Consider the following 17014-nt stretch of genomic DNA (forward strand, 5'->3'; position numbering starts at 1 on the left):
AGGTTTTTTTGCTGGCAGTTGGTTTTGGATACTCAGTGCTTACTTTTCACAGATAAAGTAAGGATGTTTTATTTTTTTCACACAGCACTTGGAAATATAAATACATCTCCTCTTTAAAAAGAAACTCTAAATGTATTGTACTAGGTGGAGATACATAAAAAGTGTGGAACTTGTTGATGTGAAGAAATATGTCTTAATAATACTCCAAAGAAGTTAACAGATACGTGAATCATCTTATATCTGCACTTACTTCGACAGCAACTTTTAGATGTAAAATGAATTCTTATATTTCTATACAAGTATTTTCTGTATCGGAAGGAAATCACATGAGAAAGTGACCCCAGGCATTACAGTAATTACAGTAGTGGCTTATCAAACTTATTGTTATAAATAAGGAAACATCCTTGACTGTCAGGGTTATGTGACTATGAAAAAAAAGTTTGGCCTTTAGTATTTGGGTTGTTTTTTTTAATACCAACAAGTAATCAGAAGGAATGTTCCAAATCCCAGGACTTCATTTTTAACGATAATTTCAAACTTTTGTTAATGTTTCTACTTGAACAAGTTTCTTTTATATCCTAGCCAAAGTAAAATTCTCCCTTGAGCTGGAAGTTTAAGGCAATTTGGATTTGCAGCATTTGGCTTGCTGATAAGTTTTGATGCTAGTTGTTTTAATTAGCTAATTTTTATACGATTACTCTAGCAAGGATCAATTCCATGGTTTTATTTGTTTTAATAAACTCTTACTGCTTTTAGTCTTCTAAATGGAGTTCTTGCTGCGAACAACAAAAGTCAGTTTCTGTCGCAGCTTGTAGCAGAAATGCGCAAATGCTGTCATGAAAGAAAAACACAACTCCGATGGAATTAATTACAATGCACACACGAACAAAAATAACCTCCTGGTTTAATACAGGTGAGCTGACAAAACACAAAGGCATGCGCCGAAATCCCGGTGAGCGCGAAAATGCGAACGCACGTACCTGGGGGAGATGCCTGCGCGCCCCGGCTGCAGCCCCGCACTGCCACGTCTTACTGTCCCACGCACGCCACGGGACCTTTAGACAGGACTCTCCCAGGGCCTGGAAATGAACTTTTGGGGCTGACACGTCGATCGTGCCAAGGGGGGAGGGAGGGGACTGGAGGGGGCGGAGAGGGATTCGCCGGAGGCTCTTACGTGGCGGCAGAAATGTCAGCACCGGGTCCCCTGCGCGGCGGGGCCGGGGCCGCTGCTGCGGGGCTCCTGTTGCCTACGTGGTTCCACGCCGGCCCCCGGAGACGCGGGGCCGGAACATTGGGGCTGACTGACTGACTGCGGCATGGCGTGTGAAGGGTGAGGAGACCCGGCAGGCGCGCAGCTTGGGAGCTCCCGTGGCGATCCCGTGCCCCTTCCGTCCCGGGGCAGTCGCTGGCGCCCGGCTCTCCTTCGCCTCCTCTATGTGCTGCTCCCCGCTTTTGGTACATTCCCCTGGCCCCGGAGCCCCGGGCAGCGGCGGCGCTGCCCGTGTCCCACCGCCTCCCCTCCCTCCTGCTGTCGCTTGCTGCAGCTCGCCGGGATTTGTTGTGCTTAGTTGTACTGGCGCTGGGGCGCCCCTGCTCAGATCTGATGGTAAAGGAGCAGCCTCAGGTCATGTTTTTGTGAGCTGCGGTGATTAAGGAATAAAAGGAAATAAAAACCCCAAACCCCAAGGACAAATATCTCAACCAGTTGCAACTTCTCAGCTGGCCCGGAGGGGGGAGCGCGGGGGAGGGCAAGGAGTAATGCGGGATCGCCCCAGCCCGGGGCAGCGCCGGCTGCGGGACGAGCCGAGCCGCGCACCGCATCGCCGGGGCCGGGCGGCCGTGGCTGCTCCGCCCCCGCGGCGGGGCGCTGGGTCCGGCCGCCGGGCGAGGCGCGCAGCTGCCGCGCCGCAAACTTGGTGGGAGCGAGCGGAGCCCGGGCGGCTCGGCGGGGCTGCGGCCATGGTGGCGTGAGGCGGCAGCGGGCATCAGCGCGGCGGCGGAGCCCCCGCCCGCCCGCTCGCCCGCGGCAAGCAGCCCACGGCGCCTCCAGGTAACCCCTGCCGGCCCCTCTCCCCTCCTCGCCGGGCTCGGGCTGCGGGCGGCGGCGCTTTCGGAGCGCCGCGGGCACTGCGCGTTCCCGGGCGCCCTGTCCGTGACGGGGGACGCCTCGCTGGGCGCCGCGGGGCTGCGCCCCTGTGTCCGCCGGGCGCTCCGGGGGGCTCGGAGGCCGGGAGGGCTGGGGTCCGGGTGGGCGCGGCGGCAGGGTGCCGGCAGGGGGAGCCGGCAGCGCGGCGGAGCGCAGCGGCCGCCGGGCACTGGTGCCGGGGAGCGCTGCCGGCGCTCGGAGCCCGTCTCGGGCATTGCCCGGCCCCACCCCCGAAAGTCCACCGAGCCTTTCAGAGCGGGCGGCCGTTCTCCCCGAAGACGGTGCTGTTTGCTCGGGACCAGAAAAACAGACGGGCAGGCTGCCGCATCTCCAGCGGGGCTGGAACCCGGACCGCGGGTGTTCCGCGCAGCGGGACCCCCGCGCCGCTCTTGCCCTCGGTCGCGCCCGCCGGAGCGTGTTCTCGCCCAGGAGAGTGAGGTGCGTTGCTGTCGCTGAGCCCCGGCTGCGGAGAGGCAGCCGCTGGCTCCGGAACGTTTCGGAGGGGTTTTATCACACTTCAGCAAGTGAAGTTTGCTCAGGCTCATCTGGTGAGAGAAGTGGCGTGGAAGGCACGGGCAGTTGTGTGAGAAACGTGGGTTTTCAGTGTGATGTTTGCGTAATATGATTTGAATCCCCTACCTTCTTTATTCTCGCTGTTGTTTAACTGGACTGCCTTCGGTCTGTGGCGTGACTGTATTTCGGCACTTTCTGAATTGGGGAGTTTGAGTTTACCATTCTACAACGATGCAGATGGAAACACCTCAGTCCGTTGTATACATCTATCATTCTGTGAGGTTTGCTTACAGATAAATGACAACTGTTAGGGTTTGTTTTATCATTCCAGATGCTGAGTGTACATTGTAAACTGACACAACGATAATCTGCCCGGGATTATTCCTGGGGGGCAGCTGGAGTGGGGGGAGCTGTCAGTGCATCTGTTCCTTCAGCAAACCGGGCTATTGGCAGGAGAGGTCTGTGCATGCAGGCACACGCAGCCTTGTGAAGATGGTTAGAATTTGCAAGATTATAGCTGAGAAAAACATCCTAAAACTAAAACATGTTGTTAAAGTTATACTGATAGCATGTTCCAGGAGCCCTAAGGTAGTGTGTCTGAAGATCCTATTTTCTGAAAGCTGACAAACCACCCTTGGTTTGAATTTTGGTGTAAAAGGCTGATGTGATGCTAGCCCAGCTAGAGTGCTGTAAAGTAGATTTTTTTTCGTAGTGGAAATTGCAATCAAATCTTACTTCTAGCTGTTTGAGCATCTCCTGGTTGTTATTATATAAGGCTGACTCAGTTCAGTAAAGTTTGACTTAGAATTGTTGAACTTGGTGATGTCATATATATAACACATACTCAATCAAAAGTGTATTGCTGCCTTGAAAGGCTTGTATGGCCTTGGGTACTTTGCTTAGTCTAGAGAAAGGTTTTGGTAGATTTCTGGATTTTGTGCTGTGTTCCCACCTTCCTCTCCAGCAGGTACCAATAATATAACTTTATTATGTTTACTAATGAATTCATCTCATTTTCTTATTTTAATGCTGAACAGCTGCGAGGAGTCCTGCTGAGAGCTAAGGTTTTGCTCTGGAGTATGGCAGTTTACTTCTCTGTTCGAGAGGTTGTTTTGAACTAAGTAGTGTAAACACTGGCTTCTGAGTTGTACTGCTTATTCCTTGGGATGTTGTAACAGATTTGTTTTGGTTGACAAAGCTGAGGGCATTAATATCTGAAGTGTCTAATTTCTTTTAATCTTTAACTAGTGCTGTTTTCATAAAATACTTACAGGTAGTAGGAGTGCCTGTGCACTTTGTAATGATCCATAAACATGGTTGTAGCATGTTTGTTGTACTCATTTCCTGTTGGGCAGAGACGCAGAGGGTAGTAACTGTGTATCTCTGCTGTTTTCGGAAGAAAGAGTTGTGTGGTCGTTTGTTTTTAACTTTCTTCTCCCCCAGCTACTTAGGGAAACCACGTGGATTCTGACTTCTGTTGATATAGTCTTGCACAGACGCAGGATTTTCAATGGATGAAGTTCATTACTTTTCAGGGAGTAACTGTACACTATAATCCATAAACTGCAGAAATACAACATAAGCCTCCTGCAAATTTTGGCTTTTGTGTTAGAGGTTGCATGCAGGAATTCAGCCAAGGGGAGCAACTGAGCTCCTGGAGGTGAGCAGGAGCAGAGAGACCCATTTCTGCCCTCTGGGCTGCAACAGTTTTATCAGCAGTGTTGGCTGGGTCTGATTTCTGTGCTGTAGGACACGTAAGTGGATAGCTGATAGTACTATCAGTGGATAGTAGGTGTGTACTACCAGTACTATCTGTTGATAGTGGGGAGGAGGGTGTGTGAAATCCGATACTGTGCTACTTCATGTAAAGCAGTATCTAGTAATTGGTTAATATGTTGTGATGATGGACTTCTGAATAGCAGTGAAATACGATTTAGCTTTAGATTTAACATCTGGTTTATAAAATTTTGATACGCTCTTGATGTTTGGTAATGTGTGTTCTGAAGTTACTATGGCTCCTGAGATGAATTGCTATTGCTGTGGCCATAATTATAGGAAGCGGCACTGAGGAGCTTCTCCTTTTCTGTAACATCATTTTATGGAAATGTTTAATGGGCATTCTTGTCAATGCAGAGTTCTCCAAATTATTGTTAATCCGTCTGTTTCTCTTTATTATCATCCTTTTATGCTCTTTGGCATGAGTATACATTCCTATTTGGAAACAGTGTTAAGTTATGGCCTAAATGTTCCTTCTCTCCTAATGAGTTTTGCAAAGCTGTAGCTGATTCAAAAGAATGAGTTGTTGGGGTTTTTTGGTTTGTTTTGTTTTGTTTTTGTCAAACACTATAAACGTTTCTCAAACTGACCCTTTTGAGGTATGTTTGCCAACTATTGGTGGTAGGCTGGGTTTAATTTCCAGGCTGCAGCATTGCAGCTGTGACCCGTGAAAGGCAGGTGGCACTCTGCTCTCTGCAGTTCTTACAGACACCTGGGGAACGCCACAGCCCGAGCTGTGCATTTCAGGTACGGTTTGCGTTAAATCTGTTGTTGCTGAAACGGCAAATTGTTTGTTTTTTGTTTTTTTTTTTTTTTAAAAAAAAAAAGGTTGGGGCTTTTATTTTAGTTTTCTTTGTAAATTTGTCCTATGATATATTTAAGAAATTTTCCAGTTTGCATCCAACTATAGCACATTTGCTTAACATTTGTCAGGAAGGTAGCAAATGTAAACCAAGTTAATGATCCCCAAACTGCAGTCTAATTAGTGTCCTCTTGATTTTTTTTTTGCTAGAATGTATATTACAAACTATGAAGCACTTAAATCTTGTCATTTGGTGGATTTGTTCATGCATCTATTCTCAAATTTATGTTTTCCCTCGGGTACTTTGATGCAATCCAATTGTCTGCTGTGTAGTATCAACTCTTTATCTCCATACATAAATATATTAATAAAATCAATCTCCATTTGGGGAGATTGATTTTGGAAGAAATTTCCTGGTGTCCGAGTATATATTAGAAAGTCAGGCAACTCACAAAAAACCTGATGTTTGTCAGTGATAGTAGCAGAAAACTGGGGTTGATACACAGTCTGCACCGAGGCCTTTGCAGTGAAACTCTTGAGTTTAACTCAACTGTTAAAACTTATCTTTTCAAATATTATCTTTTCTTTGCCAACAGTTTGAACGACTTGTTCAGAAAGTTTAAATGCTGTGTAGCATGTCAGCTGCGCTATCATTTCCAGACTTATCTCCAATTTGCTTATCTGTGTTATGAAATTTCTTGCGTGACAGCCAGATAACACAGCTTTTCATTCCTCTTCCATTTTTTAAAAAATCAGGATATATCCCTGCACTCCATTATACCTTAGAATTGTTGGATCTTAATTTCTGACAGAACTGGTGAGTCTTTTCATGGTTACCAACCTCAGTGATGGAGATTAATTTCGTTTAGGGCACGTTGATTGAGCAGCTCTGAATCTTTGGCATATGATATTTTGATTTTTTAATCCCTTGCTACATTAATAGCAACATGCATCCATTTAGCAGTATTTTTTTGGTTTAGGAGAAGTCTCAGAGAAATTATAACTTAGAAAATGCTGAAATGCAGCCTGTTACTCTCCTCTCTCTGTGTAATACTGGGATACATTATTAGACATTACTAAATACATGTGATGAATGAATTAGAGAACATGTGATGGCTGCAGGATTGGCTTATAATGTGAATTGGGTGGGCTGAAAAAATGGGCTTTACTGTGAATTGTGAGATCTTCCCACTTCTTTTCCCCACCTCTCTCCAAATTTCAAAATTGAGCTGCTATCTTTGGTGCTGTTGTCCTTCTCTGAATTGCTAGTCTAGTTGGACACCCAGAATGCTATCGAAATGTGGTTTCTGGTTCGACCTAGGTTTAACTGGGAATCAGGAATGCATAATATAAAATTAACTGTAAGGCCTCTGTAGCTAGGGGGAGAATATTTTAATAATTTTGGGCCTTGTCTTCTGACCCACAGTAATCTTACTGCTGAATCAGTCATTTCTAGTACTGGTGAACTCCACAGACAAAGGCATGTGAATGAGTACTTGTTTGTAATTTTAAAAACTATTAGGCAGTTGTTCTTCACTGTAGTTTCTTCAACATAAAGTCACTTCAGAAATTCCTGTTGCCTTTTTCTTTCACTGTCTGTACATGTTTTTCACCATCTGTGTCATTTCAGTGACCTGCTTTCCCTGGAAGCCCACTAACATTTGCATTGCCAAACCCCTCTAGTTATGAAGGGCACCCTGGGAGCATGGCTGAAATGACCTTGTTGTGGGAGCAAATGTGTGGGATGAAATGTTAATGTTGACCCTGTCTGATAGTGACATCGCCAAGTACTTGAGGAAGAACTCCTGGCCATGCCAGTTATAGGTCATGTGTATTGCTTTGTGTCTCTCAAAATCTAGCAGAGTTTTAGGGTTTCTTTACTAAGTCATAGTCAAAGCTGAAGACTGTGAAAAGAGATTATCCACAGTCATTGGGCTGTTACATTACCTGAGTTCAGTTGCTGATGGTCTCTTCTCTTGATGGTCTTATTTGCTTTCTTATTCCGAACTTGCAATAGGGATATATGGTTGTTTTCTTAGTTTTTGTCATATAAACTGCATGTGTGTATTCCAACTTTTGGCTGCTTCGCATGCTCCAGTGCATGCTTTTCCTTGTTGCTTTTTAAACCTAAGCAATGATACTGAAATGTCTAGGAGACAGTACAAACACAAGATTGCTACTAGTGTCTGATGTTATATTACCCAGTGTTGCACAATGGGACTCCTAGCTTAGCCAAAAGATGGGATTTCAGCTTTCGACAGTTTTCTGATAGTTCCCTTCAAGGCAGATCAACCTGAGGTAGGCCAAGAGCCTGATAATTCTTATGGTCCTCCTCAGTAGCTGTGATGCTGAAGTTGCTAAAGATGATGTTGGTGCTGCTGTTGTGTGTTGTGCTCTTTTTCTGACACTGTAAATCCATGTCCTGGCTCTTGATAAAATACTTCAGAAAGCCCAACCAACCAGAAAACCCCCTTTATTCCTGTCCTCTATTAACAACTTCTCTTTGTGACCTGAAGGCCATGGTATGCTGTGTTTCCTGAAGGCAGGCAGATATAGATGGAGGATGCTGTGCTGTCAGAGAGTGCTATTGTAGTTTGTTGTCCTCCTTGGCAATTCTGGGACTGTGTCAGTCAGTTGCCTACTGGGTCCTTTTAGTTGTGCCAGCATAGCTATTTGTGTGGAACCACAGTGTAAGGGAACTGATTCTTTTAAACGTTGCCTTTGAAGTACCCATGGCCCCGATCCCAGTAAGGCCCCATAGGTGCTGGTCTCACTGTAACTGCAGGTGTGCATTGACTATTGTCAGGTGAGGAAGGAGGGGAGAGGAGGATTCTGTGTGCAGAATAAAATTCGGATTGGTCCCTCAAATAACATGGAAATGTGTAGGATTTTGCCTGAGTGGTTTAGAGTGTATCCAGACAGCTTTTTGTTATGTCAGCTTTATATCAGGCAGCAAGCTCTGTTGTGGAGGCTGCAAATGGGCTGAGGCACAGCTGTATGCCTGTCTTTACCAGCAGTCTAAACTCGCCTCCTGAGGAGTGAGGTACCTGAGAGGCAACACCTCATTGCATTGCCCGTGAGTGTGGCAGAAGTGGGGAAATTCAGGGTAATAACCTGTTAAATACTGAAGTTCAGTCTTCCAGAGCTTGTCTGCCAGACCTTACTCTATTCAAAAATGATCATGGATTCGGATACATGCTGCTGGAATTGATAGTACAAAGCCGCAAAACCCTTCTACATTTATGTGCCGGGAGCATGAGTTCAGGTGTACAGTTCTAGAGACATGCAAGAGGTGAAGCTGGTGTTTGTGGAAAGAAAAACTTCTCTTGATGCATATGGGTAGAAGTCCTAAAATGCTGCTACCCTGGGCTCTGGAGGCTTGTCTAACTGATGTAATTCTGTTGTAAATCTTGGTCAGAGTTTACAGACTTTCTTGAATTGTCCAAGAAAGTTGCTAGATTTTCCAGTTTATCTTCTTTTGCTTTCCTGAGCGCATAGCGTCAGACTCTTTACCTAAGCATTAGTTAAATCTTTAGTATAGAAGGCAAACCAGTGAAGCCTGGGCATCATCCTTTAATGGCTGGCTACAAAAAAAAAAAAGGTGTAACTAGCAACAACAGGAAAAAGAGAGATCTGGGCTCTAGAGCTGAATTGCTGTTCTTTTTGCCATTGTTGTCTGTTGTTTTAAATTAAATTAATGGTCTGGGTGGAGGAACTTGATTTTTTCCATCAGTATTCTTTCTTTAAGCGAGTTTGCAAGTAGCTTTGATTAGAACATTCTTTTTTTGCTCACTTATCTGTAACTGTCAGGAGAGATTGTTTTGCAAATTTATTTAATATGAAGGCCAATGAGATCAGTGTTGAATTTTGAAGAAAAATAATCTTGAACTAAACACTTAATTCTTATATTTGAGTCTTTATATTTTTCTCTCAAACCCATAACCATAAAGTGCTCTTAAAATAACTTGAGCAAACATTATTTTTCTTAGAGTACCCCTGTGAACTCATTGCTGGCAATGGCTATCTGCCTCTTGGGAAAAGGACACATTAGTCTTTTTATAGGATGACTGTTGACAAAGCTTGTCCTTCAGCTTCACTTGTAGAGCTGCTGTGTTGTAATTGCTTATTTTTACCAGAAGGCTAAAAAAAGAACTAGTTTGTTGCAGAGGCATATCACTAATATTTTAATAAATGGAAATATAAAACTTGTTTAACTGGAAATGTAGGGAGCTCTGTTTGTTTGTGGGGAACAATTCATGTGCTTAACTTACCTTTCAGATTTACTGTGAATTCTGTATAAACCAGACCTGATTTCTAATTCCATGTATTTGTTTATTTTTGGGATTTAGCATTTCCCTTAAAAAAGTCATTTAAACAAGAGGTTTGGTTTTTTTTCCCCTGCTACTCTTATCAACCTTGATCTTTTTTATAAGCCCCAAATTTCTACCAATGCCAACACTGAAAATTTTGAAAATGGAATTAAAAGTGAGTGGAGCAGTTGACACCAGGCCTTTTCCCAGCTCTCTGCACAAGCTGACACCTTCAAAGACTTACCTGTAGCCATAGATCTAGTTTAGAGAACCTGATTATAGGTGAAACCTGAGGATCTAGAGATTTCTGGTTTTAACTAGCAGCTTTAGTTTGTTTCTTGCTAAGCTGGGTGCTTGTCTTCTCTTGCCACTTTCTGCATTGTGAAAAGTGTTGCTTTATGGTGTCTGAGTACCTTGTCTCCTTGATTATTTGGTAACTAAAACTTTCTAAGCCTTATAAGACATTTTGCATGTGTTGAATGTTTTTGCTTCCACATAAAAACTTATTTTCTACAAATCAATCTTCATTTGAAGAATAGTGTTTCTGTGTTTGTATTAGTATCTATAGATAATTGATAATTCGAATGATCGGTCTTGGAAAAAAACTGTCTGTTCCTGAATATCACTTGTGTTGTCTTGTAGGTACTTCTAATGCCAACTTTCATCCCAAAACATTGAGAAAAAACCACAACCTTTGGCTTCATAAGAGCATCTGGGTTTACTTCCATAATTGTATCACTTGTCCTACAAACATTAGGGTTGTGTTAACTAGAGTGCTCATAGGAGCCTTACTTTCCTGACTGAGTTGTAAGGATTTGACTTCACCAGACTTAGTATTATGTTGTTCAGGTTTATGTGTCATACTGTGACTGAAAGGAGTTTGGAATTGCTCTTGCAGTCAGCTGACTAGGGAGAAAGTGATGAGAAGAAGATCTGGATCCTTCAGCTTTAGCAATGGCAACTGGTATATAACCTAGTAGTTTCTTCTTCTGAAATGTTTCATTTGGCTTCTTTTTGCCAGAGTAGTTCCCAAGATTCACCATTTAAACAGCATTCGGGCTTATAACTGGAGTAGTTATGTTACAAAATGTGGAATATGTAAAATTTTCTCAAAAAAGAATGTTCATTGATGTTTCATCCTTGTATTCTTTCAAGCCTAGTCAACAAGAAGGGAGATTTAATGCATGAAACAGATGGCAGCTAATAGGCAAGCTCTAAGGGATGTCCAGGTGTTAGAAGAACAAATTACTTGTTGGTAGAATTGCCTTGTTAAGGTTTAGGGCTTGACATGCTTCAGTGATCTCAGACCTAGGGGGAGGTTAACAAACCTTGGGAAGAAGGATGTCCACCACTGATAGGGGACACACAGAATGCAGAGTTTAAGGGCCACAAAGACATCTGGTGGAACTCCCAAGACAGTGAAGAAACTACCAAAGCCAACTCAGCATCTGTGCTGAAATCAGCTCTGTCTGGGTAAAAGGTAATTCTGGCAGGGGCAGATTGCAACCACCAACTCACAGACCACCAACCCAAGAAACCCAGTGACTCAAAAGAAGAGAAACACTGAGCATGGGACTAATTAGCATGGGAAGCAAGAGAATCATTTACCAATAGAAGATAGAATACTAAGAGAATTATGTAACTTGTAGCCAAGGAGCGCTAAAAAAATCTCTGTTTGCTAAAATGTATAAATAGTAAAAAGTTTTGATGGTGTGCTTGATTTGTGTAGTATCACTGAGCACCCAGGTTTGTGCAGCTCTGAAATAAATAATCAATATCTCTTCTGAGTGTGTAATTATTGACTTGTTGCACACTGGGTAATGAATCCAGTTTTTCTGGACAACATTTACATGTTGGCCCCAGGAACTCATTGACAGAGAAAGCTGTTGCATCAATTTTCCATTATCCAGTTTTTCTGGGGGTATACCTAGCTGTTCAAAAACGAATGGAAATACAGTATCCTTGCCCCAAGGCATCTACGGATGGAATCGGTTTTGTCTGGTATGATCACTCCCAGTGCGTTCCACTGTAGCTCAGCATGGGAAGTGAAGGATGCAAGTCAATGTGCAGAATCCTTGAAATGGTAAGATACTTCTCATACTTCTGGCAGTAATATTTTCATACTTGCAGTCCTATAGAAAAGATTCTGTACACTCTGTAGTTTGTATTTAAACATCAGCTCTGAACTGTTTTCTTTAAACCTTCCTTACTTAAAGTTCTACTTCAGTAACTCCTGAAAGATTTACTGCTAACTCTTGCCAAGTTTCTAATGTTTCCAGACCTGTTGGAATGAGTCCAGAGGAGAGCAGAGCTGGAGCACCTCTCCTGTGAGGACTGATTAAGAGTTGGAGCTGTTCAGCCTGGAGAAGAGAAGGCTCTGGGGAGACCTTGTGGCACCTCACAGTGCCTAAAGGGAACCTACAAGAAAGCTGAAGAGGGACTCTTCACAAGGGCATGTAATGACAGGACAAGGGGTAATGGCCTTAAGATAACAGAGGGCAGGCTTAGATTAGATATGAAGAAGAAATTCTCTGCTGTGAGGGAGGATGGCGAGGCGCTGGAACAGATTGCTCAGAGGGGTTGTGGACTCCCAGTTCCTGGAGGTGTTCAAGACCGGTCTGGATGGGGCTCTCAGTAACCTGGTCTAGTGGAGGGTTCTCTGATCATGGTAGGGGGTTTGGGACTAGATGATCTACCTGAAAGGAGGTTGTAGCAAGGTGGAGGTTGGCCTTTTGTCCCAGGCAACTAGCAACAGGACAAGAGGAAATGGCCTCAAGATGTGTCAGGGCAGGCTCAGGTCAGACATCAGGAAGAATTTCTTCACCCAAAGGGTGGTAAGCATCAGAGTGGGCTGTTCAGGCAAGTGGTGGAGCCACGGTTTCTGGAAATGTTCAAGATACCACTAGATGTGGCGCTTACTGCTATGGTTTAGTAGACAAGGTGGTGTTTGGTCAAAGGTTGGACTCCATGACCTTGGAGGTCTTTTCCAACCTTAATGATTCTATGATCTTTAAACTCCCTTCCAACCCTTATCATTCCATGCTTTAATGATTCTGGTGTCTTACGAGTGTGGCATAAAGTAGGCTGGAGACACAAGCTAATTGCCTTCCTCTGGCATTTCTTTTGGCTGGCAGCTGCCTGTAACCTGCAGGTGACATGTTCAGTTTGCTCTGATGGTTCTGAACCATCAAAGGAAAATGAAGTATAACACATCTCTGTAGTAAAACTACAGTGTTGATAGATACTTTAGCAATGTGTGATAAATGTTTCTGAATTAAATGAAGGCTGTGCTAGACAGAACTAATTTGAGCAATAATTTCTGGGTAGTAATTGTTGGGTGGAGCTCAGTGACCAAAATTATTCTAGCGAGATAACTGGTTCATAGTAATGTTCCCTCCTGACAGTAAAACTTATATATAATTTAAAAGATTCATATTAATAGTAAAATGTATCTGTGACACTTGTAATTTCCTAAAGAACTATTTGCAAACAGAATTTATAAACTTCCTGGCTTACTCTATTAATGGTCAAAATTAACCTCACCTTACAGTTCTTACACAGATATGTAGGGGTGCTTGTTTGAGGGTAGGCTTTTCCCCCACCCCTCTCTACACACATGCATGCATTCACCGCATTTTAACAGTCTGTTCCAGTTTGTCAAACACTGGCTAGATAATAGATAATAATCTCTTCATTTGTTTAGTCAAATTGCTGCTGTAGTATCCCACAAAGTAATAGTGGAAGGACAGAGAGGCTTTTCTGCTGGGAAGAACTTACTGGCTTCAGTCCAGTGGCTAGTGCACAGGGCTGTTCCAAAGACAAAGTGAATTGAAACAGAGATCAGGACAGTGTTCTGATAGTTGATAGTTTTATTTTGAGCTCTGAAGAGCTCATCTCTTTGAAGAACAAAGAATTATTGGTATCAAATATTGATTATGTGTAATATCTAAAATTCATAGACTTCTTAACTTCTTATTCTGGCAAGCTGGACTGCAGCTTTTTCACTGAAAAAAAGTGAATAAAAGAAATGTCCTTTGAATGAATCTTTCATGACTAGTGGGATCTTTTAAAGCAGATGTGATTAAGTGATTTAACTGGATTCAGAAAATACAATTGAATCAGAAGAATTTTCGTAAATTATGAAGTATGTTAATTTAGATGAACCAGAAACATGGACAGGCTAATTGAACTACACTAATGTACACAGACACTTGAGGTTTTAATATGCTTTTCTGAAAGCTGGTGAACACTTTTAAGTGCAAATGTTTTTTCATAGTTTGTCTCTGATTTGATGGTATATCTTGCCATGCACTCTTAATACAGGCTGTGATTAAGTCTCTGTGTTCTGGAAGATTTAAGTGCAGTTGTTGTGTTTTAATTTCTAAAGTCTTCAGATTCTGCTGCCTCAAACTACAGTGTAGTTCTGAAAGTGGTATCAATAGGTCCTAATATGTTATTTCAGATAAAGTGCAGTAATACGTTACTTTTGTAGGGCTCTTAATTAAAAGTTATGTTGCTTAATGTTAATGAAGTGGTGTGGAATATTGAGGGTTGACATTTAGCTCTGCTTCATGTTAAAAAAATTTGGAAATAAAAGTTCTACACAGTTTATCTACATTTCAGATTAGCACAGCCAATAAAATGAGCTCTTATGCTCTGTTGAGCTCGTTTTTGCTGTGTGTACATTTGAAGGCAAAGCCAAATTGGGATATCCCTTGCTTTACTGTTTAGTAATTTGGCTCAGTTCTGCTAGATCTGTCCTGTGCAGGACAATGCCTAAGGTGTAAGGCAGGCTGGGGTGCTCCTGCATTCTGCTTCTGGGTTAAATGTGTGTAAATGTATTAATGAACAAATGATTCTCTAGCAGTGCTGCTGTAGTTAGCTGATCCCTCTCTTCCTAATCCATCAACGATAAGAATCTGTTGTGAGTTTTGTAACTAGGTGGAATTACTCTTCTCTGCTTTCACTCTGCAGTGAGTCAGCCAAGATGTGTCCCAGCAGGTGAAATTGTGTCTGTGAGCAAGCTGGAGGTTGCCAAACGCCCTGTTACTGCTATCACGTCTGAGACATGCAGGTCACCTTTCCTGCATTCCTGTCACCCAGGCTGAGTGTATTGCTGTCACTGAACTCTGAGCAAGCAGCGGGGCTTGGGCTAGCAGGACTCAGAGCTGTCAGTTTTTTTCCTGCTGCTTTGTGTCCTGAAGCTCAGGACAGAGAAGGGCAGCTGCTGTTGTGTAGGTGGGTGGGTTTTTTTTCTTTTTTATTTAAATGCATCATTCAAGGAGCAAAGATAATGATGTAGGTGGTGGCCAAGAGGGGAGAAACAGCTGGTAGAAATAAGAGATGAGATAGGATGTTTTGGATGAGTGGGAGTGGAAGGCTTCAGAGGAAATCAGAGCCCGTGTGCCATAGAACAATGTGGTGGGAGCTGGGAGATGGGCAACTGCAAAGTTGTGAAAGCCTTTCTCCCTTCCCTCCAGCACTACACACCTGGCACCCTGCTGGGCGGCACAGTGTTACCCTCTTAGTCTCACCCTGACTGCTGCAGCATCAGACTCCTTTTGGACTAGATCAAAAACCTGTGTTCCATCTAACCATATCCACTGCTGCTGCACTGCTTTTCTTAAGTACTTAGAGGTATACAATTAGCTAATGAATGCTTAACACAGAGTTTCTCACACATATAACTTCATGAAACTTGATGGCTGTGTTAATGTAAATAATTGCCAGGCAGGAGGAGTTGCTATATAATAGGACCTACAGAAACTGAATTCCAGGTTGGAAAACTGGGTCAGGCTAATTGACGTAATGTCACCAGCTCTGAGAGTGGACACTGCTCTCATTTGCATGTTGAAGGTCTGTGGATCTACAGGGCTTTCAGCTGTTCTCCAGGTATGAACTTCCATGTACCTTGTTTTTTATTTGTTTTGTGTTTCTTTTGTGAATTATTATCTGCTTTGCAGTGGAAATCTAATAGGGATGATATGGTCCTATAGATGTGTTATGGAAATAAACAAGTTAATTTTTCAAACTTAAAAAATGCACCCTGGTTTCTGGAACCCAGAAGAGGTCGGCAAAGCCATCCCATAAATTAAAGCATGCACTCAGTGTGAAATGATAACAACTTTGTCAGACTCTTTACTCTTCACCTTTTATTTCTGAAAAAATTAAAAAAGTAATGTTTTTTTACCAAAGCAGTCAAAAAGCCAATCTTGCCATTTGTCTGAGAACTTATGATCATCAGAAGACCTATGAAACATTACAGCTTAGTTTGGTGTGGGAACACAGTTGAAATAGGTTGGAAAATCATGGTGGACTTCTGCCTGAGTTCCATTTATTATGGTGAATATGGAACACAAAATATTTTCTTAAATTATCTGTACTACAAAGTGTACTGTGAGATAATAGAGTAAAAAATTCAATACAATTTCTTTATTCCACTGTCAGCACATCCAGACTTTCCTTTTTTCCCCTGTGTCTTTAAATATCTTCTTGAAATCCTTTCAAAGGTAGTTTTATTAACTTAATGTAGTGCAGATGTTGCTAGCTTGGGAAATAAGTCACAATGACTTGTAGTATTGTGTCAAAAATATCATTTAGAGGCTTAGAATGAGGGAGCAATTAATGAACAGTCTTCACTATGAACAAATAAATGTCAGAGACTCCTCCAGGGCTAAGCTGCTTCTGTGCCCTATTCATTAATTGCTCTTTTGAACAAAGTTGGTATTGATGAGTGGGTTTAATTAAGCATACCTGATAAAATCCACAAAAACAGATCAGAAGTATTAGAATGAAAAATTTGCATTTAATTTAATAAATAAAGACTTTTTCCTTCTCAGGGGGTTTCATGCTTCATGTAACTGTTTCTGGCTGACATTTCTCCCTGACTACTGAGTTTTCCTCACTGGAGAGTGGCCGAAGATGTGTCCTATGGTTTGCTTCAGGATGCATGCCAAATACCATGCTCATATTTAAGTCTCTATTATTAAATATGTATTAAATATGTCATAATGGAAGACATCTCTCAGAACAGTCTCAGTCTACCTTTTGAAAAATGGCAGGAAAGGGAAGAAGCACATGTGAGTAGAAAGGTAGAAATCTTAAACTGCTAAAGCTCATTCCAAACTTGCTGACCCTATACCCTGGTTAAAAATACCACCTTGGGAAAAACCTTTGTATTCATATATTAAAAAAAAAAAAAAAAAAAAAAAAAAAAAATCATATGTAAATCTGGATTGTTCAATGTACTTGGTGGCTTACAGGTCTAAATTGAAACTTGATGAATGGTGGCCCCCAAAATCCATGTTATTATGTGAAATACAGTAATACATGTATTGGCATGGGTTCTTTGTTACATTTTTGATTCTATTTTCTTAGTTATACTGCTTTAAGTTTTTTATTCTGGTTTTATTTGTAAGTTCTATTGTGTAAAGTCAATCAGGATATGAAGAACAGTTTGGTGAAAGT

General features: G+C 42.5%; 1 protein-coding gene across 1 annotated transcript in view; it reads left to right on the forward strand.

The window, feature by feature from the left end:
• Positions 1 to 1758: 1758 nt before the first annotated feature.
• Positions 1759 to 17014, forward strand: part of SEMA5A (semaphorin 5A) — a gene marked incomplete at both ends in the record, with an annotated part of 312885 nt that continues 297629 nt past the window's right edge. The window contains 3 exon segments of the mRNA XM_082293006.1: positions 1759 to 1876; positions 1879 to 2034; positions 2037 to 2050. Of these exon segments, the coding sequence (XP_082149132.1) occupies positions 1759 to 1876; positions 1879 to 2034; positions 2037 to 2050 (288 nt within the window).

This window comes from Coloeus monedula, assembly GCF_965178545.1.
Source record: "Coloeus monedula genome assembly, chromosome: 1".
NCBI classification, from domain to species: domain Eukaryota; kingdom Metazoa; phylum Chordata; class Aves; order Passeriformes; family Corvidae; genus Coloeus; species Coloeus monedula.